General features: G+C 31.7%; 1 protein-coding gene across 7 annotated transcripts in view; it reads left to right on the top strand.

Moving 5' to 3' along the window:
* The window catches only part of Msp300 (Muscle-specific protein 300 kDa), a 242,910-nt gene that overhangs the window by 127,343 nt on the left and 96,510 nt on the right, over nt 1-19,057 (top strand). For all 7 annotated transcript variants that reach the window (XM_074133140.1, XM_074133145.1, XM_074133146.1 and 4 more), the window contains 33 exons: nt 5-3,221; nt 3,359-3,502; nt 3,588-3,727; nt 3,826-4,024; nt 4,461-4,622; nt 4,716-4,880; nt 5,557-5,716; nt 6,021-6,309; nt 6,407-6,724; nt 6,878-7,073; nt 7,598-7,862; nt 7,940-8,117; nt 8,432-8,627; nt 8,841-8,915; nt 9,728-9,877; nt 9,953-10,320; nt 10,409-10,537; nt 10,873-11,020; nt 11,173-11,337; nt 11,507-11,667; nt 11,758-11,920; nt 12,254-12,397; nt 12,471-12,638; nt 12,768-12,938; nt 13,025-13,180; nt 14,006-14,158; nt 14,299-14,620; nt 15,644-15,819; nt 16,111-16,242; nt 16,963-17,154; nt 17,778-18,062; nt 18,387-18,767; nt 18,846-19,028. In XM_074133140.1, coding sequence (XP_073989241.1) covers nt 5-3,221; nt 3,359-3,502; nt 3,588-3,727; nt 3,826-4,024; nt 4,461-4,622; nt 4,716-4,880; nt 5,557-5,716; nt 6,021-6,309; nt 6,407-6,724; nt 6,878-7,073; nt 7,598-7,862; nt 7,940-8,117; nt 8,432-8,627; nt 8,841-8,915; nt 9,728-9,877; nt 9,953-10,320; nt 10,409-10,537; nt 10,873-11,020; nt 11,173-11,337; nt 11,507-11,667; nt 11,758-11,920; nt 12,254-12,397; nt 12,471-12,638; nt 12,768-12,938; nt 13,025-13,180; nt 14,006-14,158; nt 14,299-14,620; nt 15,644-15,819; nt 16,111-16,242; nt 16,963-17,154; nt 17,778-18,062; nt 18,387-18,767; nt 18,846-19,028 — 9,451 coding nt within the window. The remainder of the gene's footprint in view (nt 1-4; nt 3,222-3,358; nt 3,503-3,587; nt 3,728-3,825; nt 4,025-4,460; nt 4,623-4,715; nt 4,881-5,556; nt 5,717-6,020; nt 6,310-6,406; nt 6,725-6,877; nt 7,074-7,597; nt 7,863-7,939; nt 8,118-8,431; nt 8,628-8,840; nt 8,916-9,727; nt 9,878-9,952; nt 10,321-10,408; nt 10,538-10,872; nt 11,021-11,172; nt 11,338-11,506; nt 11,668-11,757; nt 11,921-12,253; nt 12,398-12,470; nt 12,639-12,767; nt 12,939-13,024; nt 13,181-14,005; nt 14,159-14,298; nt 14,621-15,643; nt 15,820-16,110; nt 16,243-16,962; nt 17,155-17,777; nt 18,063-18,386; nt 18,768-18,845; nt 19,029-19,057) is intronic.

Raw genomic sequence — 19,057 nt, 5'->3', positions numbered from 1 at the left:
TTAGGAATCAGCTGGAAGGAAAGAAAGCTCAAAGAGCCGAATTGGGAGAACGTTGGAATAAATTTCAACTACTTCAAGAAAGCTTGTCAAACGATATATTATCATCACAGTGTAACATACAAGATTTGGTTCAGTCATTTGTAAGCGCAGGGCAAGTTGAGTCTTTAATTGATAATTTAGATGCAATATCAGAGGATCATAAAAAATTGGACAAAAGTAGAGAAATTTTGCTTAAAGAAGGAGAAATACTAATGTCTGAAGACAAAAGAAATACAGTAGCCATTCAGAATATATTATCTTCAATTGAATTGAATTGGGAAAAAGTTAATGATGCTGTAAAGGAACATGGGACGGCACTTAATGAAATGAAACATGCCTGGAGAGGTTTTATCGAATTGAATGAAGTAGCCAATTCACTGATTAAAGAAGCTGAACAACTGTCCACTACAGATATTGTCCCTCATGACATAACTTCAACGTTGGATTTACATGATAAATGTAAAAAAGCATTTGAGTCATTAAAGGAAGCGAGAGGGTCTATCGATAATATGGATAATAAAATACAAGTCATTTCTAGACATGCTGGAGCATTTCCACAGTTTGCTTCTGACGATATTAAAGATAGCTACAAAGATACTCAAAATGAATGGCAACGCGTTTACAACAATTGTTTGAGACTGAGCCAAAAAAGTGAATCTCAAATAGTTATATGGAGGCAAATTGAAGAAGTTAAAAATACTTTATTACAATGGCTAGGAGATAAAAACAAAGATTTTAAACAAGATATTGATAATATGGATGACCCGGAAACTGTAAAACTTCATTTGACGTCATATCAAAATGAATTACCAGTTTATCAGAAACTTCAGGACAGTGTTAATGAAAAAGCTCAACAATTGGCTGTTATGAATCAAAGTGAAGTGCTACCAAATTTATCATCTTTGATCACATTGATCAACGATGAATTTGATGAAGTCCAGGACATGGCTGATAAAGTTAAAAATTTGTTAAGCTCTTTTGGGGATGTTGAAAAAAGAATTAAAGAAAAAATTAAAGTTTCCAGTGACACTATTGGTAAAATAAGAGAGAAAATAGTTAAATGTGACAATCTGACTGGTGAAAATGCTGTTATCCTAGAAAGACTGAAACTTTGTAGAAGTTTAGCTAAAAAACTTAAAGAATATGATTTATCTGAAATTGAAAAAGATTTTGAAGCATTAAAACAAAAATTTCCTACATCATCAGGATCAGCACCTTATTCATCTTCTGCAAAAGAGATTTCTGTGTTGAAGAAAAGATACAATGATGTTTTAGCTCAGGCTAACAAAATTGAACATAATTTATTAACATTCCTTTTAAAATGTTATTTAGAGAAATTGGCTTCATTGCAGAGGACGGTTATGAATTACAATGAAAAAATCACATGGTGCCTGCCAGAAAGTGATAATGATAAGAACAGTTTAGAAGCAAAATTATCCAATTTAGCTGAAATAGAAAACGGAATAAAAGAGTGTAATAATAGTAAACAAGGTTTAAAACAATCACTAGATACGCTTATCGCGGTTGGATGTGAATCAGATGAAGAAAAATTACTAAATGATCAAAATGTTATCTTTAATGATTTAGAAGAAGTTACTACAAAATATGAAACATTTAAAGCGGAATTAAATAATTTATTGGGTTTGTGGCATAAATTTGACAATAAATATGATAATATTGCCGCTAAACTTAAAGAACTTGAAGGTAAGCTTAGATCACAAATTTCCACTTACCTAGATCTATCAACATTAAATAATAATTTAAATGACTTAGAAGTATTGAAGAATCAATTGCAAGATATACCAGCCAACGTGGATGAACTGCAAGGGCTATGTGACCAGATTGGAAAATTTGATGGAGAATCACGTACTAAACATAATATCTCTTCTTTACTTAATAAATATCAAGCTATTGAGAAAATGGTTGAATCATATCATGAAAGACTGAATTTAGTAAAAGAAAATGAGGAAAAATTCAATAATGACTTTAATTCTGCAGAACAATGGATAACAGATTCAGTTAATATTCTAAGTAAATGTGAACAATCTTTAAAAGCTAGAGGTGTCCCACAAGTTTACAAACCTTTATTAGAAGAGTTGAAATTATTTAATGACTCGAAAGAACGTGGTCATGCATTGATAAACAAAGCAGCTGAATCTGGTGAAGCATTATTTGCTGAAGTTGTCCCTGAAAATCGAGAAATGATCCGCCAGAAATTGAGAGCGCTGAGAGATTCGTCTGAATCACTCATTGATAAGGCTAACTCAATTTCCAAAACAATAGACGGGGCAATTTTAAGGCGTAACTCCTTTGACGATTGTTTCAGTCAATTGGTTCAATGGATATTAGATATGGAGAAGAAATTCGAACAAGGCTGTGAATTAGAACCAAATTTACAGGAGAAAAAACTGGCATTACATCGTTATCGAGGCCTTGCACAAGATATACTTTCACATCAAGCGATGTTCAAACAACTCCAAGAAAAATTAGAAGCATTTTCAGACCCGGAATCAACCCACAAACTAGATGAAGTTGTAGATAAATATCAAAATCTTTCAGAACAAGCTACAAAACGTGTTAATATTTTTGAAAATTACGTAGAAGAACATGAATTGTTTCTCAATGCTCTTGAAAAATCTCGTGACTTTTTAAGAACACTAATTAATGAGGAGGCTGTATCCGATAAAGATGGTAATGAAGGAAAATTGACTATAATGGAAAATCTGTTATCACATAAAGATGACGGAGATAAAATGATCAAAAATTGTGAAGAATATTTGGATGTTGTAATTAAAGGAACTGACGTATCAGGACATGCTGCTATTATTGCTGAATTGGATGAACATAAAGAACATTGGAAACGCTTTTTAGCTCGCTGTACGAATAATGTTACAAAATTGCAACAGCTATGCAATAAATGGTTGAAATTAGGTTCAGAAATTGAAGAGATGGAAAGTTGGTTGAAAAATAAAGAAAATCAAGTTAAAGATCAAAGCTTAAAGAGTACACATGTTGCTAAACAGATGCACTTAGAAAAACTGCAGGCATTAGATGATGAAATACATTCAAAATCTGATGAAATTGCTACTCTTGTTTCTGCTTCAGTTGATGCTGAACCAGAATTAGCTGATAATGCTTCTAAGTTATCATCACATTTTTCAGCATTGAAAAATCATTCAAAAGTAAGTAAACCAATTATAAGTATTTTTGAAATTGTTGCAGTTTGACCATTCATACTAGAAAGGCTCTATATAATAATGTACGATGGAACGGACACCAGAAAAATGTATTTAGTAAAAGGCATTCTCTTCATTTTCAGGAAATGTTATCAAGGTATGAACAGTACGTTAAAGAACATAAAAACTTTGATGAGTTATACGCTGACTTCTTTTCGAATCTGCAAGCCTATAAAGAGGAATTGAAAATGCATACTGAAGTTGTTGGAGATTTGAATGCCTTGCAGGTAAATTGTTTAATTAATATTATTTGTCAAAAAATACTTTAAAGTCTAACAGTACTTATTGCTAGTTAATGTTATTAATTTTTAGGAAAAACAAAAGAGAATAAGAGATATTAGTGACGCCAAGTCTAAAGAATCTAACACTTATGAAAATATACTGGATAAAGGAGAAAAATTGTACGGCCACACGTCACCTGACGGCCGAGAATTCATAAGGCAACAATTAAAGTGAGGTTCAGAATTGTTCGGGAGATTTTATTTTGTGTTCAAAAATGCGATGTTAAGTGCCTAATTTTGAATAATTTAATTATTTATTTATTTTTAAGGGATTTGAGAAACATTTGGGATAATTTAAATGATGAGCTGCAAGAATGTACGCAACGTTTAGATCAATGTCTTCTGCAATTCGCCGAATTTACTATAGCTCAGGAACAGCTTACCAAGTGGTTGAAAGATGTAGAAAAAGCAATGCAAGCGCATACTGATTTGAAAGGAACTTTGCAGGAAAAGAAGGCACAGTTGCAGGTAAGTTGCTTTTTTTAGCCGCTTTAAAGTAAACAAATGCCTATTTGTCTCTTTAGAAATTTACTTTTTTTTCTTGGAATGATATTAATAATTAATTTAAATGTACTCAAAAATTAAGTTGGATATTTATTTCTGATATTAATTTTTTAAAAGCTATCTTTTTGAAAATTTAGTGAGAAAATTAATTTAGCTAAGACGCAGAAATGCAAAAACTGATCAGTGTTTCGCGGAATGTTTCGTAGTATTTATTTGCAGTTCGCTGCGTTATTATGAAATATCTGAATAATGTAGTAAATAGTTCGCTATCTATAAAAATATATCTGAATAAGTATATTATTCAGGCTATTCGCCAACAAAAAGAATTGCGAAGCTTCTACAAAAACAACGTAATTATACTTTCTCTGATTTTGCAAAATATTTTTCCTTTTATTTTCAGAATCATAAAATTATGCATCAAGAAATTTTGGGAAATCAAAGTTTAGTTAGCTCTGTTTGTGATAAAGCGCAACAACTTGTAGACCAAACAAAAGATACATCTTTGAATGTTTACCTGCAATCTATTAAAGATTTATTTGAAAATATTGTAACTAAATCCCAGGTAGTTTATCAAATAACAACGTGCTTTTATTTTATTTTAATCAATTTGTTTTTGTACTTAATACAACAATAATTTTCTTTTATTGTTTTTCAGGATTTACTTGCTTCCCTAGAAAATAATGTTGAAAATCATAATAAACTTAACAATATGTGTAACGACATGCGTGATTGGTTGTCAACTCTTAAAGAAAGTATAACTGTATTTGATGACTGTACTGGAGAAAAAGCTGAAGTTTCTATTCGTTTGGAAAAACTTAAAGTGAGGAAATTTGGAACCAACATTATTTTTTTAATTTTCATACATAACAGTTTATAAATTTAACAAAGACGAACTTAAAGACATGTTTTATCATTTTCACTCTTGACATAATTTGTAAGAGCCTCGCTTTAGCTGTTATGAAGAATACATTTTGTTGGGTTGACCACGAGTTGTCTTGCAAGCAATAAGCATTTGCCTAGTGACCTAGGTTCCAATAGTGCTTTTAGAAAAGGTTTCGGATTTCAGTTTAGGACAACCCTTATACAACTTTTCTACCAGTTCAACTTGACGGTGATACTACTCCACCAGCAGAGTAGTACGGTACTTAGACTGTATATTGACCCACAGACTAACCTGGAACCTACAAGGACTTGGGGAGCAGAATCAGAAGGAGCACAACCAAATATTCAAATTCCAAACGGATATTTTTCTTATTGACCCCCTTGAAGTGTGATGTTTTTAGAGAATAGGAAAGACAGATCATTTTGCTTCCTCTAATTGCTACGGATTTGAAATAATTCGGTTTAAAGAAATAAAGAAAATAATGGGAATATCTGTTGTTAAAAACAGTTAGTAACTATAAATTCTACAGCAGTCTGAAACCCTCACAGAATAAGCTATGTTGAAAAATTGATTGTCCCTGTTGTTTCTTTATTAATTTAATCAAAATTTACAGGAATTTCAAAAGGCAATAATTGATGGTAAAGGTAAACATAAGGAATTAGCGATTCTTGCGGATATTGTGCGAAAAGCTACAACTAATAAAGGAAATGCTCTCATTGACAAGGAAAAATTAAAATTGACGAATAATCATGACAAATTAATAGAAATGTGCAGTAAGTTGTTCACTAAAATTATTTTAGCTAAGAAAGTATATTTGCTGATGATATTGTTCATATGCTTTAAATTAACTATACTTTATTCGCTCTTTAGCAAATTTATATATTTTTTTTATAAATTTTGTATTTTGACAAAAAGTTTTTTTACTGTTAATGAAAGATCAAATATATTGTTAATGAAAGATCAAATATATTGTTAATGAAAGATCAAATATATTGTTAATGAAAGATCAAATATATTGTTAATGAAAGATCAAATATATTGTTAATGAAAGATCAAATATATTGTTAATGAAAACAGGCACTATCCAAAAGAAATTGGAATATACATTGCAACAATGGTTCGATTTTGAAAAGGAATTAGATTCTCACACCAAATGGTTTAGAACAACAGAATCAGCATTCAGGGATCAGCAAATGAAAGCTACTTTAGAAGATAAAGAAGCACATTTAAATACTTACAAAGAGAAAAGGAATGAAATAACTGATCGTGAAGTACAAATAGATAAATTTGTTGATGATTCACATACTTTATTACATTCTAGTGGTGTAGATAGAATAAAACCACTTATTTCTCAGATTAGCAACAGGTAAACTATTCTATGTTGAGATATTCATTTTATTTTTCTTATTGCAACTATCATTCAAGGCAGCACTGCGCATAGTTGTACATTACCTTGATTTTAGATATCAGTTAATTCATGTTCTGAGTAAAGAAGTGATCAATCGTTGGCAAGGTGTTGTTGATGATCACAAAGCATATAATGCACGCTATCAAGAAACTGGAGCCTGGCTGGAGCCACTTGAAGAAAAGCTTGCACAATTAGAAAAAGATAAAACTGGATTTGGAACAAAATCTTCAATTTTGCAATCATTAGCCGCGGAATTAGAACAAGCGCAGCCCAAATTGGCGACTCTATGTACCGCTGCGGACAATCTGTACCCAGATACTGCAGCTCCTGGAAGAGAAATTATAAGGCAACAGATTAGAGATATTAGAACTAGGTGAGTAACATATGGTTTATTATAACAAGTATTTATGATCCGCATACTTACAGTAGAAAAAACCCTGGCAGACGGATTTTTCTATTGCCATATCTATATATTTTTATTAGAGTAATAATAATTATTAATTAAGAATTTTAATTTTAAAATTAGATGGGATACTTTGGAAGAAGGAATTAAAAATCAACAGAAACTAGTAGATGCACATTCTATGCAGTGGAACAGTTACCAAGAAGCTTTAGCACAGACACTTGCTTGGCTTGATCAAATGGAAAAAACTTTAAAACAAGATCCTTTGTCTTCATTAACCTCAACACATGATATTCGATCTCGTTTATTAAAACAAAAGGTGTGCAATAATTATTAATATTTTTTACATCCTTGATTGTAAAAATCTTTTTTTTTTTGAAAATTTATTCTAGAATGTTTAAGGTTTTATTCCAAATGATGGGTTAGGCGACTTTGTCAATTGGAAAAAATATCTGCTTTCTTTGAAAAAGCTAAGACCGGAAGCTGTATAATGTTAAATTAAAGTAAAAAATAAATTACAAAATTTTGTAGGAAGTTCATATGATTTTTAAACTTCGAATTTACACCCTAATATTATCTTTATCACTTTGAAGCTGTGATATGATCAGTGAAAGGGTAATTTTAGTAGATCAATGATTTTAAAAGCTTATTGTTAAAAGAATTACATGAGAGATCGAATGATATATCAAATTTAGTAATTCTGGGATTTCCTACTTGCAGAAAAAAAAAAAAAAAAATTGTGTGAGACTCGACTTGCTCACTTGTTATCTTATCTACTAAATAGTGTGGCTAAAAAGATCATATTTTGGTGAACAACCTAAAATTAAATTAATTATTTTCCAGGCTTTTCTACAAGAAGTTCTATCTCACAAACGTATAATAGAAAATGTAATTGAAAAAGCTGAAGCTATATCACGAATGTCAGAAAAACCTATGCCTTCTACTGTAACTTCTATGATACCACGATATGAAGCGCTAGTGGATCATTTCTTAAAAATAATTACAGAACTTGAAGAATACTTAGACGTCGTACAAATATTTAATGATCTGCAAAAAAGTCACCAAGATTTCCAAAAACAGGCTAGAGATCGCCTTATCTCATTTACTGGTAAATCCTTATAAAAATAGAACCATCAGTAATTATCAGTAGCTTTGTAGAATTTATTAATTTTCTTTGTTCAATAGACTACAGCGGAAACAAAGCAATATTACAAGCTCGCCTTGCTAAGGTTCTTGAATTAAATGATAATCTTAATGAAGGTGGTATTCAACTCAATGGATTAGAGGAGCACATTGCGAAAAATAAGGCGAAAATTCCTCCAAGAGCAAAAGAAGCTATGGAACGTGATATTACCAATTTGAGGTAAGCAACTGCTTTTTCGGCTATGTGCAAAGCATGTTTTTTTTTTCGTTACATGATCTTGTTCTCCGAAACGTTTCGGAGAACCGGTGGTGCTCCTCACCATACCATATTTGTAAAAGTCTTCTTGATGAAGGGTTCCGTTTCCGGAAAATTGTGGGAAAATAAATTAAAATCAACAAGGCCTTTGCCGAAAAACATTTCCTTCTCATAATTTAAGGCTCGACTAATTGGAAACCTTTTTTAATCATGCTGTCTTTAAGTTTCAAGTTTTTTTCACGCTTGCTTTTATTAAAAAGGATCATTTTTCTTTTAAGGTCGGATTTTGAGAAACTTGTGCTCGGAGTTAGTGATGCTATTCAAGAATTTGAAAGCCGTATGAGCCAGTGGTCTGAATACCAAGAATCCCTTGATAGATTACTCTTTTGGATGGATGAGACTGAGTTAACACTTAAAAATTATGCACCTGTTTCCTCTCTTCCAGAAAAACAGGTCCAGTTAGCTCGATATCAGGTAATAGAATAAAAATATGTTTGCATTATTATTGATTAATGTCCCCAAGTTTTTAAAATATATATATATATATATGTGTGTTACAAGTTTAGTGCTAATATAATTGTATCATTAATACATATTTTCTTATTAACTTAAATAAATCCCTCAAGCTAACACTGTTTCATTCATTTTACTTAGACTTAAATAGCATTTATTCTTTCTTTATTTTAGGAACTGCATAAAGTTGTTGATTCTCGTTCTCGAGAATTGACTGAAGTAGTAACTCTTGCTGATCATTTAGAGCAGGTACATCTATTTTTATTCTTAAATTTTATTTGAAGGCACTTTATTTCTTTTCCTTGTTGCCGCTTTCCTATGAAATATTAGCATTCTAGTACAACTTTCGAAATTTAATACGAGTATGTTATTTAATCTTATATTCAAATTTCTTGATGAGTTTCTTGCGGAAAAAGTTTATTATATCCACTACGGTGGTAAATTGGGATTGGCTGCGCTAAACTAAAACACAGTTTCATTGAGAATAAATCATCTCTGCAAGTTTTTATTTCGAAGTTGGCAGGGATTTAATTCAGTTCGCAAAATCTTATTCGAAGATTTTCAAAGAATTCAAAATCTTATTCAAACATTCACTAATGTTTGCCTTTATAGATTGCAAATATTAACAAAATAAATAAATTACTTTGAATTTTTAGAGATATTTCCTACAGGTTTGTTAGAATGCAAGAAATACTCGTAGTTGCCGCAAACTTTCTTAATTGTAAATTCCCTGTGGATTAAGGATACGATGCTAATTTTGTAGCTGGAAGTTAATGAATTAGTTTTCAGTTTTGTTCTTTACAATTGCCTGAACAATTTTAAATTTTACCTAATTTTCATAAATGTAGTTTTTAAATAAAAATGTTCACTATTTTATTGTGACTTTATATTTATTTGAAACTTTTCTTCGTGAAGTGGCGTACACTCGTAAAAATTCTATTTGTAAAAATCTTTGCTAATTGGAATTTTAACTTCTACTAGGAGAGTAAAAGAATTTTTATATTTGTTATACCGCGTATGGAAAAGAATTGCTTCAAAATGTTTCATCATATTTTTTATAGGCTTTACTGTTGAGTTCGAAATCTGAAGAGGACTTGGATAAATTAAGCACTTCATCAATTGATGTTGGGGACTTATGTGGAGAATCTAAAATTTCCGTTAATATTCAACAAATCACATCTCGTTTCCAAGCTATTCAATCTACATGCAAAGTATGACCAATTTACTTTAATTTATTTTTTTAAGGACTTTATGATTTCTTTACGCTTACATGCCCACTTTTTCAGGATATTTTGAAGAAATGTGAACAAGCTGTTTCTGATCATGATTCTTATAATATGAAATATAAAGATGCCTCTGACTGGATAGCAGAAACTAAAAAGAAAACAGTCTTTTTGTCTAAAGAAATGTCACGGACAAGGCAAGATCAGTTATCAGGCTTACATGAACAGCTGAAATCATTGGTTGCACAAAAGCCTTATGGAACCGGATTGATAAATGCCACTGTGGATATAGCAGAAAAAGTTTATACAACCACCGCTGTAGATGGAAAGGATGAAATAAGAGGTCAAGTTGAACAGCTGCAGCAATCTCTGGATTCCTTATTTGATTCGATCACAGATTTAGACAGACAGTTACAATCTAAAATATCAAGGTATTCCAATCTTGAAGGTTCAAGTCGATATTTTTCATTTTCACGAATTTATTGTTTTTTAACATAAAATTCTTTTCCTAATTCTCAGCTGGACTGGTTTTGAAGAAATGTGTGAAAAGCTGCAGAAATGGCTCAAACATATTGAAGGACAACTTCCTAACGAACCAGAACTTAAAGCTACACTTGATGAAAAAAGAAGTCAATTACAGACATATAGGTAAACGAAAGAAATATGGTTAAGTAAAGTTATTTATTGTCATTAAATCCTTATAGTATTTTATTACTGCCATTAAATAACATTGACCAGAATCCTCTGTTAATGCACGTTAACTCACTTTTGAATTTTGAACTTTTGAACTTTCACCAAATACCTTTTGGAAATAGAGCTACAAGACACCAATCCTGTCATAGATGATTCGTCCTTTCCTGTTTACTCCCTCCTAGGAGTCTCGTAACTTTTCCTATGAATGTCATTAATTTGATAAAAGCTACCTCTATTACTTCGCTACAAATCAAATAAGAATATTTCACGAATTGCGCTGTATATTTTAGGGCTGTATTGCAAGATGCTATCTCTCACCAACAGGATGTTGTAAAATTAAGAGAAAGTATAGAATCACTGCCAGAAAAAAGTGAAAACGTACAACAAATACTAGAAGATGTTACCAAGAAACATGCAAATATTCTATCAAAAGCGCAGGTAACAACAATTTAAACTATATCTTTATACTTTTACACTTTTGTCTGTTAGGATTTTTCTGAAAATTTTGCACACATTTAGTGGAAAAAAAGAAAAGTTGCCTGGATTGTCTGGATAATGAATTGAACGCATTTTGCAATCTCTGGTTTCAGAATTTCGTAGAGCAGTATGAGGGTATAGTAAATAGTCACCAAGAATACTGTAAGGCAGTTATGGAAGTTCAGGAGTGGGTTGAAGCCACACACAATACAGTTCTTCTGTGGGGTGATACAGATCTAGAGAGAGTATCATTACATACTAATCTCGACCGCCTTAAGGTGATTACAGTTTTATAAACTGTACTATACTTTGTATAAGATTGTAATACTTCTTTCTTATCTTAGTATGAGCATCTCTTTGAGGAGTTTATCATGTTGTAATTCATCCTCTTATGAGGAGGGTAAAAGAAAGTAGATAATTAATAAATCGAGCTTTAATATTTTGCAGAATCTTCAATTAGGTCTGCCAGAAGAAGAACCAAGAGTACAAGGTATAAGAGCTTTAGCTGAGAAAGTCCTTCCTGGTACTATAGCTAGTGGGCAAGCAAATATTAGAGCACAAGTTGATTTATCTCAACAAGATTGGCATAGTTTACTCTCCTCCATCCAGTAACTATAATTAACTTTGTTGCATTCTATTTTTATTAATGCCTGCTTTTATTTTCTAAACGTGGCATGTATTATTCTTTGCATTTATAGATCTACTATCAATTCATTAGAAAGTCGTTTACAACAATGGTCTGAATATGAGACACTGAAAGATGAATGCTTAGCATGGTTACGTGAAACAGATACGAAATTACACGCTATAGATCTGAAAGCGACAGCTGAAGAGAAAAAAGCTCAGTTGGAAATTTTGAAGGTAGAGTGTGAATATCAATAAGTACTCTTTTTTTTCACTTTATTTGTGTATTTACAACTGCAACAAATGTTGCATCAAGTAAATTTGATCTTACTGGCAATAAGTATTTAATTTTCAAATGAGAGATTTTATTAGTCTTAAAATAAATTTATCATATTTATTGATTCAATTAATTTATCATTTCAATTAATGTATGTTCTATGTCCCACGAAGTTCTGTAAAGTACGTTTTTCCGTTTTAAAAAAGAGAAATTAAATAGTGATAAAACAAGTAGAGAAATGACCTTCACTTTTACAGAAGTAGATTCTAATTCAAGTAAATTATTGATTTTAGACTTTACAAGGAGAAATAAGAGCAAAAGAACTAGAAATTGACACTGTAACCGAAAAAGCTCAACAACTTCATAAACCGACAACAAGAAACACTCATATAACTGAATTACAACATAAATATCAACAGCTCTCTGGAAAAGTTAAGGTAAATAGATAAAAATATACAAAAAACATTTATTTTGTTTAGTTTTAATTTATTTATTTAGGTAATTTTGTAGGATTTGACAAGTCGATGGCAGCAATATGTTAGTCGTCATGTAGATTTTGATAGTGGTGTTGAAGAAGCTAGTTTATGGCTTGAAGGTATTAAATCTAGACTTCAACATTGCTCAGATCTCAGTGTATCTTCACAAAAAGATTTGGAATCAAAATTGGAGACAATTCAGGTATGTATTCCGAAGAAGTAAACAAAAAATTTCGAGAAGAAGACTGCTTTTAAAAAAAAAGTAGATTATAGATGTTATTATTCTTTTTCTCTTACTTATTTTCGTTGTTTTTTTTTCTTTTTCCCAAAGGACTTGCTGTTATGTAAAGATGAAGGTTTTGTCCGAGTGCAAAGTTGTATAGAAATGGGACAATGCGTACTTGCAAATACAGCTCCTAGAGGTCATGAACATATTAACAACACACTAGAAGCTCTCCAACAGGAATGGAGTAATTTAGTTGCAAGAATTATAGATACAAAAGTAATTTTCATTTATCTTCCACTCAATACATATTCATTGCCATTAATCAGAAATGCTAATTTAAAATTTGTTTTTTCTTATTACAGTCAATGCTGGATGAGTGTATACAAAAATGGGCTGGTTTCTTAGAGCAAATACAACAATTAAATAAAGTTGTGGAACAGTTAACTAGTTCTTATAATGAAGTACTTCATTTTCAAACTACATTCACTGAAAAAAGAACTCAACTTGATAAAATAAAGGTTAATATTATCTAAAACTAATTTAATAAAATATAATACTTAGGAAAATGTGTCTGAATAGGGACACTTAAATTGTTTAAGCAGGGGCATCCAGAACCATGAAAAAATGTACAGTCCACTTTCTTCCATTTCCCTAAATTCCCAAGATTCCCCTGAATTTTTTTCAGCAGGTATATTTTGCTTACCCTGTACTTCCAGGCAGTCAATTTTAGTTCTAAAAGAAATCTTTGTGTAATTTGTTTTTGTCTCAGTTTGTGATCATTGTCGCCCGATAACTTTTCATTATAGTGTTGGTCTTAGGGAAGGAATCTCTCTTTTCAAACATCTCTGCCGTACACAGTGTTGTGAAAGAAAAGGCCCCTAAGAGATCATGTAAGGGATAGCATTCTCAGGACTAGAATCTGAGAGCTCCACGAGTCATTCTAGCATGCTATTATTGAGCAAATATTAAAACATCTGTTTAGCTTTTTTAAATGAGCAAAATAAATATACTGGGTAACCCAGGATTAAAAAGTCTAACTTTTAGGAATCGATTCATTGGATTAAGTGTCTTTAAATACTTCTTTATCCAGACAAAAGCGAAAAAGATTCAAAAAGACCTGGTTTTCTCTGTTTTCCCCTTTTTTTTTTGAAGATCAGAAATATTTACTTTCTCAGCACAAAGTTCATAAAGTTTTTATTTTGAGAACATTTTGTTTCACATAATAAATCTTTGACGTAAACATTAATAGGTCAAACAGTAGAGTATAATAGAATAAAAGTAATGTTAAAGCTTCCAAACAGGAACCATATTGTTTAAAATATACCTTTGATTTTATATTTAAGTCACTGGAAGAAAAAGTACGCTGTGAAAAAATTGAAGTTGATGGCCTAAAAGCAAAATCAGCAGAAATGTTAGCTACTGGACAACAGAATCATGCAGCTACTCAAGCACAGCAGATTCTTCAACGATTCGATGATATTGCAGATAAAATAAAGGTAAATTTGATTTAAAGTGAAGTAGTAGTTTTAATGATTTGCCGTAAATTGTTTCATTAGGTTTTTTCCGCGGCTCAAAAAGAGCTAAGTGCCAATTAGGTGGTAATATATTTTTTAAATTCAATAAATAATTATTTTAGGTACTACTAAATGAACGTGAACATCAATACAGAGAACACCGAAAGTATAAAGAGGCTCAAGATGAATTAACCGGTTGGTTAAATAGAGCCAGAGAACGTTTGCCTGTTTTGAAGCAACAATCCTTGAGTGATAAATTAGCTATAGAAGATTGTGTAGCTCCGTTGCAAGCATTGCTTAATAAACAAGCTCAAGGAGAATTGTTAGTTGAACAAGTACAAACCACTGGTACTGTGGCAGCCGCCTCTTCTTCGGAACAAGGAAAACAACTTATTAATAACGATGTAAAGGCCGTCACCGAAAGCTTTCATAACCTTTTTAAAGGTAATTTCATGTAATGTTTTCTAATGTAGTATAAATATTGCATAAAAGCCTGTCAACCAAGGTTTAAAGTTTGTTTCAAAATTTAAGAGACTGAAGAATGAACGTTTAGAGAGGAAGGTACTTTCCCTATCCCTAAAGTTTGGGACAATTGCAGCTTATCTCCCTCTCCCTCCCTCTGTCAAGGGCGGTCTTCTCTTGACTTTTCAGCTAACCATACCCCTCATAATACCAGGACATTTTACCACGTTTTAATCTGAAATATTGTTTATCTGATTAGGAAGTATTTCTCCAGTAGAACATTCTATTTCTTGAATAACTCGGTTATTTTTATACTTCAATTGACTTTTTTATGATTAACCAGAACTACTTCATTCACTGAAAAGTCAGAAAAGAGCTGTTCACTAGTACAGCAATAGGAGTTCTAGATAAGAATGAGTGGAGAGAAAAGATGCTCCAAGTATTTTCCTAGTGCATGTTGGATGATTTCTTCATTCAAAAAGTATCTTCTGACATCCTGAGTCAAGTTCTAAATTCTTCTTTTTGTTCATCTCAATCAGAAACTTCTTCTACCTCGCAATATCCAGAATGCTTCACAACCATTCCTTTTCTTTTTTAGTTTAGCTCTCCGACTCTATTCCAGTTTTTTTGCGCGAAGTCTCCTGTAAAGCATTATTTCATGTTCTTCCAGATCTCGCAGGCTCTGCATTTTAGCCTAATAGCAAAGTCCTATCTAAGGTTGCTTTCTCTCTAGGTTTTCGACATGGTTAATGTCTAAGTTTAATCTTATCGTTGTGTTCCTTACTTTATCCCAACGGGTCTTGCATTCAATTCTTCAGAGAAAGCTCATTTAAGCTCATCTTAAACATAGTTCACTGTAATATTTCCAGTTTTTTTTTTATTTGTATCACTTAATGATGTTATAAGTTACTTCTTAGTAAGTATTGAAGATTATATGCACTTGTTAATAGCAACTGAATAAAAAAAATCTAATACATATTTAACATAAACTTCGTTTCTTCATAGATATCCAAGTGCAAAAAGAGCAACTTGAAGCAATGGTACTTCAATGGCGTAATTATAAAGATGAATATGAGAAAATATCGGATTGGCTGCAACAAATGGATATTTTGATAAAAGCACAGAAAACAGCGTTACTTGCAACAATAGAAGAGAAACGAAAACAAGTTGCAACGGTGAAGGTATTAATATTTTACTAATATTTATAGTTACACTACAAAAATATTATTGTGAATGAAGTAGTTTAGTTTCAAGATATTAGGTAGAATACATATATTTACATGAACTTAAATGACTGCACTGACTGCTGAAGATGATATCTTTCCCTGGTATACATAACACTATACATAATATTTTAATTAACGAGTTGATAATTTTTTTTTTTAAGTTATAAACCTCAAAAGATATTGTGCTAAAACTTTCTTGAATAATATCTGAGAATAAAAATTCTTACGCCAGCTGATTTGTTGCAGGATATCCTTAATAAGCTAGAAAGTGGACAGGATCAAGTGCAAAAAATTAACCAAACAGCCGCACCACTTCTTTCTTCTCATTTAGATACTTACGTCAACAATCAACTTCGTCATCTTAACTCAAGATATGAGGTAGAATAAATTGTTTCATAAATATTGTATATCAAATTAAATATATTTTGGTTCTTTCTTATTTATCAAATTGTATAAGAATTGCAGGTTATGATACATTCTTTCCCAATTCACTAATATCTCTGCCTAACGTCTTTAGCTCTCATTTTCTGATTTTTGAACAGTTTACTAGATGGCTAATTAATTAAATTAGCTACTTGTTAGCTAATTATTTTCATTGTAACCTTTAATCCATTAGCAGAACTAACTGAAAAATTTCCCACATCAGCAGCGTAACCTCACTCAAATTACCAAAATCCACATTAAGGAATTTTACAGCTTAAACACCCCACTTATTAATGTTCATGCATTTTAGAGTAATTATATCGATAAATAAGGTTTTTAAATGCTTATTAAGCTCAGTGAAGGGGTTAGGGAATACTCAGTGGTTAGTGCAGTGCATTGGGCTTCCTCATGGAGGTTCATGTATAGCCTATCCTTGGATTTCCCATTTTAAGATTCTCTTACAGCGCACAGTTCGGTGGTAGACAATGTTTGCCTTTAACGAGAGGATGCTGGCAGTACAGAAAAGATTCCAGGCGTTAATGACTTAGATATTGTCCCCCATACATTAAAGAGAGGAAAAAAAATCAGAGAAATGAGGGCAAATAAACATTTTTCCTGTATTACTATAGCAGTGTATTCTCCTTCGATTATTATTATTAAATTACTGGATTGCAGGTGCAGTTAAATTTAGCAAAGGATGTTTTGCATAAAGTTGAAACAAACTGTGAACAGCATGAACAATACGCAAGTAATTTGGAAAAAACAAAGAAATGGTTGGAAAATGCGAAAGAAATTATAAGAGAATCTAGTGCAGCTTCTTCTTCTTCTAGCAAAGAAGTTTTGGAAGCACGACTAGCTCAGATCCAGGTAAATTATTAGCAGAACTATGTTATTATTGTAATTCAGGAATCCCTTGCTCGTTGTAACTTGGTTAAGTTGGTGCCCCTCCAATATTCTCCCCAGAAATAAGAGACTCTTCAGTAACCAAACTTTGGCATTCTTGTGGATGCCTGCATAATTGATAAGCTTAAAAATGTAGACGAAAACCAATTATCTATTTTGACTTCGTTTCTCATTTAAAAAATTTGGTAAAGACATGATTTCTAAAATATTATATCCTTTCCATTTGTATTCGATAGTCAATTATCTGTCAATATTTGCAAACATTTCACTTTCAACGGAAGCCCATACAAATTAGAGGTCTCACTGCAAAGTATTTGCGACACTATTGATTGGAAGCGAGTGTACAATTTTGGTGCCTGCATTCAAGGTATAAGCGGATTGACCGTAGCAAAAATAAATAAGCGTTTTTAGGTGGCTGGCCTGATAGACGTACGTCAAGAACCGAACGAACAAAGATTTTTAAAAAATATTATAGCATTAATATGCTAAAAGAAATATCATGTCTCGGCGATTGTCTAAACCCTTGATATTTCTTAATTTATCTTTCTTAATTTTAATCTTGTCAACTATTTTGTTATGAATTGTAGGAGTTAACTAATCGAAGAGAAGAAGGCCAGAATTTAGTACATATGACTGTAAATTGTGGTGAAAAAGTGTTACGCATGACAAGAAGTGACGGCCGTGAAGAGATACAAGCTGCCCTAAAAGAAATTCAGACTGAATGGGAGCGACTTATTAAGAAAATATCGACAGCTAAAGTACATCTTGAAACAAGTCTTCTCCAATGGGCTGATTATAGTTCGTCGTATTCTCAGTTACAGCAATGGATTTCTGACAGAGAGGCTAAACTTATGGAAGTCTGCGAGCAAAAGGTAATCATTTTCGGAGATTTCAGCAAATTTTGTGCTAAACTTATTTAGGCAATTATTTCATAATTACGTATTATTTCCTATATATTCTACAGGAGCACAACTTTTTCTTTTATTTCCGGTTCTAATTAGAATTGTCTCTTCAGATTGATGTTTATACCACTCACAGTTAATCATTTATATTAGAGATACTGTTTCATTAAAGATTTCATTTTCTTAATTTTTCCCCCTCGATATTGTTAATTAGAAGCATTATTTTCCAATTCCTTCTTACAAATTTACTCGAGTAAATTTAAATAAAACAACTAACGAACAGTAATATTTTAGGTATCAAAGGCTAAACGTGGACAAGCATCCGGACTTAGTTCCCTAAGCATAGTTGAGCGCAAAGCAACACTCCGCCAAACTAATAGTATTGTGCAGGATATAGTTTCTTTTGAACCAATGATTCAGTCGGTTACATCAAAAGCTGAAGATCTACAACAAGCTGCACCTGCTTCTGAAATTACAAATAAATATGAAACATTAAGCAAGACAGCTAAAGAAATTTATGAAAAACAAAAAGAAACTGTGGAAGGTCATCAAGCATTCATTGATGCTGGCAATGATTTTGGCACCTGGTTGAGAGCGGCTAAAGAAAAACTTAGTAAATGTGCAGAACCTACAGGCGATAAAGAATCTTTAGCTACAAAACTTACGCATTTGAAGGTATTTTGATGGTTTATATTTTATTTTTTTGGAAATGAATCATGATTCTTAAAATTAAAATTTTACAATGTAAAATAGATCCTTCAAAATGAAATGCCAGAAGGACAAAAGAAGTTAGAAGCTGCTCTTCAATTGGGTGAAGTAGCGTGTGCTTTAGCTGATTCAGATGATAAGGAAGTTATTGAAGAGGAAGTAGTTCTACTTCAAGATGAATTTGATAATTATGTAGATAACTTGAATCAAACAAAAACACTTTTGGAGGTAAAATAATCTGTATATTATATCTTGTA

This window comes from Rhodnius prolixus, unplaced genomic scaffold, assembly GCF_049639745.1.
Source record: "Rhodnius prolixus isolate KJV_2025 unplaced genomic scaffold, Rpr scaffold_10, whole genome shotgun sequence".
Taxonomy (NCBI): domain Eukaryota; kingdom Metazoa; phylum Arthropoda; class Insecta; order Hemiptera; family Reduviidae; genus Rhodnius; species Rhodnius prolixus.
The sequence above is the reverse complement of the archived record's forward strand: the minus strand, read 5'-3'. Positions and strand labels throughout refer to the sequence as shown.